General features: G+C 39.4%; 1 protein-coding gene across 1 annotated transcript; it reads left to right on the forward strand.

Annotated features, from left to right (window-relative positions):
• The first annotated feature begins 325 nt into the window (after positions 1-325).
• On the forward strand, positions 326-6961 carry LOC121514323 (COUP transcription factor 2-like). Its single transcript, XM_041794499.1, has 3 exons — positions 326-1314; positions 2386-2910; positions 5138-6961. The coding sequence occupies exons 1-3, from the start codon at positions 807-809 to the stop codon at positions 5410-5412; spliced, it is 1308 nt and encodes a 435-aa protein (XP_041650433.1). The 5' UTR covers positions 326-806; the 3' UTR covers positions 5413-6961.
• The last annotated feature ends 4739 nt before the right edge of the window (positions 6962-11700 follow it).

The following is an 11700-nucleotide window of genomic DNA, read 5'->3' on the forward strand; positions in this document are numbered from 1 at the left end:
AGTCAAACAAACATCGCACACGCACGCACACGCAGAAGACAAGCCGAAAAGATTAGAGGAGGGATGGGGGTTGAGCACTCGTACCACACTCGACTGTGTGTGTATCAACAGAAATCCAAACGGGGCCCCACGCTGCTGCTCTCAGACCAGCTTCCCCGCGCTCGTTAACCACTCCCCAAACACGCGCGTCACCGAACCACAGCCAGTGACGTTCGGACGCACCACTCTCCTCCTCCGTCCCGAAGCAAAGCATCATCAAATTCATCATCCATCACCCCCTCTCCCTCCGTTGTCTTTTTAATGTAACTTCTGAGTGATCGGGAGAGCAGGGAGCGTCTGGAAAGCCTGGTCTCTGATGAAGCGTCTGCTCGCGCGCGGTCCTCTTTGAAGCTGGACACTCGGGACAGAAAGGATCAGATTGTTTTATTTTTTTTCCTTCTGGATAACGTTGCCTCACTCCGTGGATGTTGGCTCGGTGTTGTGTGTCTTTATGTTTCCTCTGTGGATGTTATAGCTTAGTGCATTATGTCGCTGTGAATGAAGCTTTCTTTTGGATTTCCGCCGCGCTGAACCTATTTCTGGGTGACTGCCCTTTCTTTACTTGTGAAGTCGCGCGTTATAATCATATCGCCGTTGTCTTATGAGCTCTATATGCGAACTGTGAGGCGTAACTGTATTTAATTTAGTCAAACAATGCCGCAGTTTCCTTGATAGTGTAGAAATAATCCATGCAGACAAATTGTGTCCGTTAATTATTGTATAAAAAAGAGGAAAGTTGGGTGCGCAAACTTTTGGAGACGGTCGATATGGCGATGGTGGCGTGGAGAAACACCGAGGGCGTAGGGGACACCCACGGTACCCTCGCTTCCCCGGTGTCCCAGGTCGCCCCTCTGTCTCTGCCCGGGGAGCTGACAGGACACATGAACCAAGCGCCCTCTCTGGAAATACCGCCGGCTGCAGCAGCGGCACCTCAGGGCGCACCGCCGTCCAACCCGTCCAGCAGCACTGTCACCGCGAACAGTACCACCACCAACAATAACAACAACACCTCTTCCTCCTCCTCCTCCTCCTCGTCCATGGACAAACACCAGAGCCAGCAGATCGAGTGCATCGTGTGCGGGGACAAATCCAGCGGGAAGCACTACGGACAGTTCACATGTGAGGGATGTAAGAGTTTCTTTAAACGCAGCGTCAGGAGGAACCTAACCTACACCTGCAGGGCCAACAGGAACTGTCCCGTGGACCAGCACCACCGCAACCAGTGCCAGTACTGTCGCCTCAAGAAATGCCTCAAAGTCGGCATGAGGAGAGAAGGTACGGGCTGGCGTCCTTCTGTTATTGCTATCACAACACCCAGCATACAAAGCCCAGGATACCGCTCTGTCTCAAAGCGACCTGCCTGCTCTGACCGCACGCATTTCTTTTAAATATATTTTGTACACGCTACATTTGTTTCGCTCGTATGAATTCCCCCAGCACGGCCATTTTTGTTGCCTTTGTCTAGACTGTGATATGTACATAATATTCCCCCACGCCTGTGCTCATTTGCCTCGGTTACTCTCCACCATAAACACAGTTTAGCCTGTGATATTAGAGATTAGAGAGCCTCAGCTAGCATCATGTAGCATGTGTAGTTGTTCGCACGCTACATGACCGTTGTGTGCCTAAAACAGCCCGAAGGTACTTTAAATGTCAGCTGTTCAAATTTTATCATTTTTAGCCACATTTTGGATTATCTTCGATTTATTTTTCTTGTTAAATATAGTCTACAAGCAAGTAATATTTTGGGTAGATTTTGCGTTCTCTGTGTGCGTGAGTGCGTATGTATTATGCATGCAGGCCTAACGTAGCCTGTTTTAGCCTGCTTCCCAAAAAACTGGGTTAGCCTATATGTTAGCCCTGTAAGAACAGTTTTCCAGCAAATGTAGACAAATGTATTTACTCTCTAAATAGTAAAATAGCAACAACACAGACCTTGGAGGCTACAAAAGTAACTTACCAGAAAGTAGGCTACAAAGTAGACATTTTGGCACTTATTTTTTTGTATTTGTATTATTCTGCACTAAAAGACCCACAAATTCCCTCCACAAAGTCAGGAAAAGGTAATGACATGGAAATATACCACTGATAATGTGACATTTCTTCCCAGGAGCTATAAACAGTTAGCCCTGTCTGCATAGTTGAAATGACCTCTTGTGTCTAAAACGCTATAAGGCCCTGTGTTGTGAGTGGTGATAACATGTTATATTGGTTTAACTGGCAGTTTTGTTGCTCTAAAATATGTCCCCGCTATTAAGTGTTTTCTCTAAATGTCATATACTATATGTGGAGGATATTATTCGCCTTCCAGCTGGATTTGACATTTGTTCTGTGCTTTTGTTGCAGCTGTCCAGAGAGGCCGGCTTCCTACGCAGTCTTATCACGGTCAGTTCGCGCTGACAAACGGAGACCCTCTGCAGTGTCACTCATACCTGTCGGGTTACATCTCTCTCCTGCTGCGTGCAGAGCCATACCCGACCTCTCGGTTCGGCTCTCAGTGCCTGCAGAGCAACAACATCATGGGCATAGAGAACATCTGTGAGCTGGCTGCCCGGATGCTCTTTAGCGCCGTGGAGTGGGCCCGGAACATCCCCTTCTTTCCGGACCTGCAGGTGACGGACCAGGTGGCCCTGCTCCGCCTCACCTGGAGTGAACTGTTCGTCCTGAACGCAGCGCAGTGCTCCATGCCGGTGCACGTTGCCCCGCTGCTGGCCGCCGCAGGTCTGCACGCCTCCCCTATGTCTGCGGACAGGGTGGTGGCCTTCATGGACCACATCCGGGTCTTCCAGGAGCAGGTGGAGAAGCTGAAGGTGCTGCACGTGGACTCAGCAGAGTACAGCTGCATTAAGGCCATCGTGCTGTTCACCACAGGTACACAATCTTTCTCTCCGTCCTGACATGGAGGCCTGCTGGCTGACATGTAGCGAAAGCGTTCACCTTTAGCCTGAAGTAAGGACAGTGGTGGATGTAGGCTTGTAGCCTAAATAAAAATACACCCAGTCAAACAGACACCCGTGGGTATCCTGGCCAAAAAGATAAAAGACGACCACTCGTCGGTAGAAAGCACTGAGGGATATTAAAGATGGATGAAGAGCCACCATTTTGATTTTTAAGACAGGCGGTAGCCTTCTCACTAAAGACCGTTTAATCGTAACGGTAAAATAAACGTTGACAGGTTTAAATATTTAAAAAAACGTTTTTTTCGATTACAATGATAACGGCGTATGTGTAATAGAACACTTAAAGTTAGTTTATGTCGATTAAAATATTATGCGATGTAGGAGTTTATGGAATTTTCCAGAAAAAGTTACATGCACAATAATTAACCTGCTGAATTTAAATACTTTGTAACGAATTACAACATAAAAAGAGATAATTCTCACGGTACGTTCTTTAAACGGTCACTCGCGTTTTCTTATTTAAGATAAATAATAAATTACTTATGGTACTCAATGCAAAACAGCAGTTGCCCTTTAATTTTAATTTCCTTATGATTTTAATTTTCAAACAACGAACATTAAAAGAATAAACGCCAAAAAGTAAGGAAAATCATTGTAAAAATGTAAAGCATTCTTTTGAAAACCTTTTGGCTTTTTTTAAAATCAGGCTAAATTGCTAATTTCTCTTCATACAAGTTAATGACTGAATAAAGTTTTCAGCCCTTAAAAACGTATATTTTTTTAGTTTATAAATGTTTTGGCTTTTTAAAGCTATGTGTGCATTTTAGCAAATCACTTTAACCACTAAAATATATATTTAAATACATATATGACATGTAAAACACTTAGCACTATCATAAAGAAGACTTTCATAAAAGGGGCTCTGTTTTTCAATTGTTGCTTCAAGCATAAGTAAAACTTTTTAGACTTTTTTGAAATTATTTTACCTTGAAAAAAGTATTAAGACAAATAAATTTGCAATATTTACTAATTAAATATATTATACAATGTTAAACAGTAACATGTATTTTTCTGACATATTTTAAACATAATTCTGGTCATTGCTTGAAATCTTAGTTATATGATAATGAATGCAAATTTATGTTTTAATTTGTAACTTTTTAAAGCTGTTATAGAGTTAGAGTCAGCTCACAGCCATGTCTTTACAAATATAAAACTTTTGTCTGCATTTTATTGTAAAATAAAACAAAGTTACATTTCAAAGTCTTTAATTAATAATGTTTGATGGCAAGATGGTGAACAGGATCAAAAGGATGAGTAGCAGAAGAGTAAAAAGTAAAAAAAAGCTCTCTATCCACATCTATTTTGGTCCCTACAAGCACATCTGAACACGTGCCGTTAAACTGGGACACAGAGACCGTGCTTTAACCCCTGCTGCCATCCGGCCTGCAGCCTTACAGTGCAAACACAGGGCTCTGATGAATACTACACACTCTGAGTGTAAACAAATCGTTTCTGCCCTGCATGTGCACTCAGTCATTACAGTAACTGATCATTTTCAATCATTCTTAACATCAGTTTTTAGACGTCTTGGATCCCTGGTGTATTAAGACAGAGGAGAAAGTCTATCTGAATGGCAGCATAAATGTATAATTTGTGTTCATTCTGATGTGTTTCTGCCATAACATTCATTCTTAAACTCTGCTTTACATATTATTGTTTTTATATATATATAAAACATTTTTGATGCATCTGCAGTGAAACTGCACATGATTACCTGGCCATATCTGTTTAATTTATTTCTTTAAATATTTTTAGGAGATAGTAGTTAAATGTAACTGCTTTGTGCAGTTTTATGTTGATGTAGTCATAACAAGATAACTGAAGGCCAGCCACACTAGGTCAATCTTGCTCATTCTTTAAACCACTTGTCAATGATTTGGTTTCAAGAGTTTAAGTGTCAAAAATACTTAGTTTTTGTTACTGGTGTTTGTTTTTCTTGCCTTGTCATGATACTGGTTTATACCTGGGATTTATGCTGTTGTTATTGTGCTCTTGTGAGCTGTTGTCAGTCTGTGCTAAAGCTAACAGTGAGATTCCTGCAGCATTTCTCATTTTTGATGCCTGGTTAAACTACTCTTTTTGACCACTTGTTCTCCTCCCTTTCTTTTGTCTCCCTGTTGTCTTTCTGCCTGTAGATGCTTGTGGTCTATCTGACGTGGCTCATGTGGAGGGTCTGCAGGAGAAATCCCAGTGTGCTTTAGAGGAGTATGTGAGGAGCCAGTACCCCAATCAACCTAACAGGTTTGGGAAACTGCTGCTCCGCTTGCCTTCCCTCCGCACCGTCTCCTCCTCTGTCATAGAGCAGCTTTTCTTCGTCCGCTTGGTGGGAAAGACCCCCATAGAGACTCTGATAAGGGACATGCTGCTGTCTGGAAGCAGCTTCAACTGGCCCTACATGCCCATTCAGTAGAGGAGGAAGAAGCTTCAGCGGTGCTGCTAAGGTCAGGAAAGGGAACCACACCTCAAATCGAGTTATTTCTGTGCTGCGCAAAATCTCTATTGCTTCGAACAAGGAAACAAAACTGCCAGTGAGATAAATACAAACGTTTTTAATGTAAATAAAGATCTCAGCTCATAATTTTTGTATTATTACCGCCACTTTCTTAATACCAGAGGAATGATCTGCCTTATTCTGCATCGTGTCTTCAGAGGACCTGAATTAAATGAACCATTTTTGCAGACGTTAAATGATTCAGTCCACTGGCAGGGTTGCTAACTTGTTCATAGAGAAACTAAATTTCATGACATGAAATGACTGCTTATGATGGGCGTTTTTTTGCAGTGTGGTGACCACTCAGTCTATGATTTTTGGGATAACAAACAATATTTATTGGACCCTGTGTGTATATTTATCTTATCGTGCTTGTAAATTATGTTCCAGCTCCTTTTTTTAATGTTTTACGTATTTTTGCCCCGGCCAGTGACAGAACTGCAGGGATTGTCTTGTGTCGATTTGTTTTTTGTTTTGTTTTTTTGTTTTGTTTTGTTTTGTTTCATATCTTCCAGACATGGCACTTTGGACTAAAGGAAAATTTCAGAAAAATTTAACACAGGTGTTTCACACCAGACTTCATCCAACTTTAACCTGTTTGCTCATTTGTGTACAGACAGAACAGTGAGATTAATGCTGTGTTTTAGTTACTTTGGATTCCTATTCTGTTTGCATCGTCAATGTACGGAGAATGAGAGGAATCAGAGCAAAAATGTCGCAAAATGCACTTCTTGTGAGCTGGCGCCATGTAATGCATTACTCCTTTCACAAGTAATACCATTACTTACATCAGTATTTCATGAAGTATTTAAGGTTATACTTACAGGCAGATATATGTATTTCTTCCTGCCTTGGGGCTTCATTCTTGCCTTCTAGACTACAATATTTTTCTAGATTTAATGATTACAATTCATATTGTGTTTATGTCTTATCAAATTGGTGACTTTTACCTGCAAAATAACTGAACAGAGAGATGATGACAAAAAGCAACAAAGGGAATGAGGCTGGATGTTTGATAGCTGTGGGTTAAGTTGATATTTTTAAATGTCAGCTGATAAAGTCAAACTGTTATTTTTTGACTGGTAAGGGGAGAAGTAATGACATTACTTTACTGGATTAATGATTAATGCATTACCAAACACTTTCCACTGACCGTCTGACAGAGATTTTAAAGCACTGGGCCTGATGTATTCTGTGCAGTTTTGTTAAATGAACTGTACTCATTTTGCCAGGTCAAGTAACAAATCTATTTCTTTTTTTTTGAGTCTTGCATTTATGAGCCCAGGCCAAATAATGGCACAATAGACCACTGCAGGGTATTGCTGAACTGAAAGTGTGTGTGTTTGTGGAAATGTGTGTGTGTTTGCGTGAGTGAGTGTGTATTTGTGTTTCTTTTTGACAACCACTCTGATGTACTGTGAAAGCATATTGGTTAACATATTGGTACCGTATTAAATTATAACTCAAGATTTATAAATAAAGTGTATCTGGTTTATTTTGACATTTCAATTTCATGTTGTGTATGACTGATTTGCTCCTTCTAAGAAAAGGAAATTTGTGCCTATTTATGTAGTGTGTGGGTATGATTTACCCAATGTGAGGTAGAGAATAAACTGAGCAGATTTAAAGCCAGTTTATAAAATTGTTACTGCTAATATTCAGACATTTTAATAGAACAGATTTCCTACCATTTTCAGCCTGAATGCCTATGTGAAGATTTGTTTAAAATTTACATCTCATAAAAACTAGGGCTGTCAAGATTAAATTGCATTAATTACGATTAACTAAGATCCACAATTAGTACATTTAACACACTCTGGTTAAGCCACTGCAGTGTCTCTCTGCAGCCAGAGTCATGTAAAATAAGTCCACCACCGCTCCTTGATGTTTAATTTCACTTAAAAATGCACTTAAAACTCAGTGGACAAGTGTAATTTGCACCATGTTTTATAAAACATTTATCTCTTTACTGTTCCTTATTTCCTTCTCAATCCATAACAAGTTCATTTTTCCAAGGTACAGTTCATGTTAAAATCTTCAATCTACTTACTTAAGCAGGGAGTCAATTAACTTTGTTTAAGAAAGTATAAAAATAAAAAATGAACCTAAAACCAGTTTAAATGCAAAATAGGGAGATTCAAAAATATGTTTAAAAAGGATGAAATTAATCGCAGTTAAAAATGGTAATTTTTGACTGCCCTAACAAACATTTTTGCATGTACTTCACATTGCTCCTTCAGTGGAAAAGCAACTGGCATGTACACTATAAAACAGCACGAATACACAATAATATTGACAGTAAAAGTGCTGGATTTGTCTTAGAGTGTGACATCAAACAATTATTAGACCAAATTTTATCTTTGCATATTTATAACAATCCTAAATTTAGTTGAATTTAGTTGATTAGAAATACCCCTCAAGTAATATATCAATGCAGAGCAGAAAAATTCCCTTTACTATTTAGAAAATTTGCACCATTTATAACTTTATGTTAACTCAACACCTCTTAACAAACGTGCATCTTTGCATAAATGGATAGTATTAAGTGATGAAGGCGGTTAAACTGGTCATAAGACGGAGGAGAGACAGAATGAAAAAGGATAATAATGGTGTCTGTGTTGGCAGATTGTGCAGGACAGGGAGGATTAAAGCAGCTTCTTTGCTTCTTAGCGGACAGAGAGCTAATGAGGGGCCCCCGAGTGCTCTGTCACAACAGTTTACCCTGAGGAGGATGAAGCTGGGTGCTCCACGGCCCCTGGGTGTTCTGGGCCAAAGGGCCAACGTAAAACAATTGAGCATTTTCCCACACACGTACTGGTCCGAGAGAAGAAAATACCAAGGAGTCTGTAGTGTGCAGAGGAGGAGGAAAAGCAGACTGAGATGTTCTGTAGGAGCAGGAGGAACACCAGCTCTGTTACCCATAGGGTTCTCTAGGTCTGCAGTCAGCCAATCAGAACTCAGCTGTGAAAGTGTGCAGCCAATCAAATTACGCTTTTTATCCCTTTTCTAAAATATTAATTGTCATTGAGTCAAGTGGGGAATAACTATAAGAGGCTCAAATCCAACAAAAGCTTTGATATGAAAATGTGAATTAAACTTCAGAGCAGCCTGTATTTATCAAAAACGCCTAAATGTATCTGATATTACCACACCCTTTAGTGATGCTGCCAGATTTTTCTGTGGGATGGCGCAATTTGTCTTTTTTGAGTGCAGAAAGCCTCTGATATTTCATCAAAATGATTCTAGCCACGCTTTTTGTTAGACTTTAATTTCTATTCTTAAAACGGCGAAATTAAAGTGAAATTAAAAAAAAAATACACATTTTTGGGAATAAAAAAATAATTTCAGCGCTGTGAGTGTATTGTATTTTGGAGCAGACACCCGCACGTGCCCATCTGTCTCGTGCTAACCGTCAATGATGGGCAAAATTGTAGCGAGTGGGTTTTTGTGCTTTTTCACCCTTTGAAAGTTTGAGCTTTAAAAGCTGGGTTGTGAAATTAAATTTAATATCTATAATCAAATCTTAATTAAGATTATTAAAATTGTTCCTGGAAAGCTTTTTTAGCTAGTTTATTTAGACGTGGAATCACTGTTTACAGCCTCAAGCTTTTTCAAAAAATCAAACTCCGCCACCGGATATGAGGCAGAATTTTTTAGTCCTTCCCGAAGCATAATTTTGATAAGTTATTTGCGCTGTTAAATATGCCTACTTAACGTTTGGAAGAATTAATTTCTCTCTGGCAGTGAAAAAACTGTGTTAAGGATGAACAAAGGCTAAAAAAAAATAGAAAATAATATTTTCCTCTCGAAAATTAATACTAGCGAATAAAGTATTAAAGCCATTATCAGTCTATCATTAAAAAAAGAGTTATAAAAGAAAAACTGGAAAAGTATTCCATTACATTCCGGAAAAGTATTTTTCATAGCAAAGATTCAGTTTTACATTGGTGAAAAAGCGAAGGTAAAAAAAAAAAAAACAACAAACTGTTGTGGTTTGTTGTTGGATCGTCATTTTTCTTTGAAAGCACGTCAGTAGATCAGACCCTGCCAGTTCCTTTACTTCTCAAACCCTGTTATTTATAATATATTGCACTGTTATGAAATAGTGGAAAAAGTTTACTGTAGGATTTATTTCAGATTGAAAATATCAAATAAACTTTGAAAGGCTATTTTAGAGAAACATTTGAATGCAGCTGCATGTTGTAAACTGCTGTCTCGGTAAATTATTTAAAATGAAAAAGAAGCATATGGAGTTATTTTGGGGAATGCATATATATATATATATATATAGGCCTATATACACTAAATGTAGGCAAATAGCCCTTCCTAATAGCTTTAGATAGAAAACACAGCGTCACTGTCTGTACTTTATTAGTATTTATTCACAGAATGGAGAAATTAAGCATAATTTTATTTCTTTCCCTCTTTAAAGAGCTACAGTTTTTATCCGGAGTTTCACACACTCTTAACACATTTATTCCAAGTAAAAAGTTAGTCTGAACGTATAATAATAACGATTTTCTTTTCACTTACTTGTTCTTTTGCATTAAAAAGTCTGACACAAACGGCAAAATGTTGCGGGAAAGCATGATCATAAATGCGCAGAAAGGAGGCAAACACTGCAAGTAATCACGTTTTAAAATTACAGAAAAATATAATTTTACATGAGAGCGTATTGGCAGATAAAAATGCTAAATCATACTATTAACAACTTTCAAACTCTCCATAAGTAAAATTGTATTTTTAATGTGTTATATTTCTCTAATTTTTATGTGCATTCGTTGGGCTTTAATTTTATAAAACACGACCTTGGACTTCCGTCTTTATTCCTGGCTTAGTCACTGGCCCCTCAGATATATTTCCATCGTGAGCTCTTATTGTGGTGAATGTAAAGGTTATGAAGCGCCGCTGCGTTGAACTTTTGTCCTCTACAGTAGGCCTAAAGCTCTGTAAGCTACATAGTGTACATTGGCTTAACTTAACGCTTATAATCAGACTTACCTTATAGACCGCAGCTACACAACCTGAATCCTCTTTTCTCAACAATTAAGTTTACCCAGTCTTTAAAAAAACGTCAATAACATGACGTGTGTGGGTGAAAGTTCACGTCTGCGCCTCTAATGTCCCTCTGCGGCTTCCCTCATCTTTTGTTGTTAAAAAGCATGGATAGGCAAGTGTGCGTTCAGGAAAATAAAAGCACTTTCATAACTGAAAGGAAGCTCCATCTGTCTGCTATTAAACGGACCTGTGGGCTACAACATCTGACAGCCAGTTTCACTTTCTGTTCAGTGGCCGAGGCGATGTCTGTGGCACTCGGTTAACACGGAAAATCCTCACCGATTCAAAGAAAGAGCTCCGTTTATTTTTCTCAGGTGATCAATAGCTCAATTTTATCCTTACTTAACTAATTTCTAGCCATTTTATAACTTCTTGGTAGTATATTTCTCAGTCTGGTACGTGTAGTTCCTCCCGAATCCATCCACCGTTTTACTGTTTTTTTATTATTGTGAGAATTAGTTGAGATTAACTGAACAATTGCTCTAAACCAGTATCAGTATCAAGTTAATTGCCAAACGCTAGGAATTAGCTCAGTCTTTGGGTTTTATGTGGAAGAAACAGTGAATATAGAGGCAGATTATGGCTAAAAGTGTGAGGATAACGGGATTTTGGTGTCAGAGGACTCAAAGAAAACAAAATAAACAGTGAAAAAAGGCAGTTTAATTCCAAGTATATGCAACTAGAGCAATGGAAGAACTGTATAGTGGTGCAGGAAGGTACAGAATGTCAGGTAGTACAAATCTATGTCCTGGGAAAAGGAGAACCAGGTCTCCCCTTCTTCCTTTATTTCTCCTCCTTGTCCCCAAATTGGCCTTTTAATCCCTCTCCGTGTGTCGGACTGACATCAGGCCACTCCAGCTCTGATGTCTTCAAGCTGACGTGTGAATCAAGAGTCTCCCTTGGCTCCTTCACTGACCTTTAACCCCATGTTGCCCTTTCCCTGACACTGGCTGAACCTAGAGAGAAGTGGGATGATCGTGGTGAGGATGATACAGTCACTTAATTTAAGGGAACCATGAAAAATTCAACTTAACGGTGCTGAATTTTGCTGTTAATGAAGATCGGTTTTGTGTCTTTCTCCCTGTCGTTTGTTGATAAAAGAACGCCTACAGTCTGAACCACACCTCAGCTGGTCCATCTGATGCTAAC

Source organism: Cheilinus undulatus, linkage group 1, assembly GCF_018320785.1.
Source record: "Cheilinus undulatus linkage group 1, ASM1832078v1, whole genome shotgun sequence".
NCBI lineage: Eukaryota > Metazoa > Chordata > Actinopteri > Labriformes > Labridae > Cheilinus > Cheilinus undulatus.

What these genes read in the sequence shown, in the direction of transcription:
- LOC121514323 (XM_041794499.1), top strand. Translation starts at nt 807, where the DNA reads ATGGCGATGGTGGCGTGGAGAAACACCGAGGGCGTAGGGGACACCCAC. An exon ending in AGTCGGCATGAGGAGAGAAG is followed by an intron (nt 1,315 to 2,385) that starts GTACGGGCTGGC and finishes CTTTTGTTGCAG; the next exon opens with CTGTCCAGAGAGGCCGGCTT. An exon ending in CATCGTGCTGTTCACCACAG is followed by an intron (nt 2,911 to 5,137) that starts GTACACAATCTT and finishes TTCTGCCTGTAG; the next exon opens with ATGCTTGTGGTCTATCTGAC.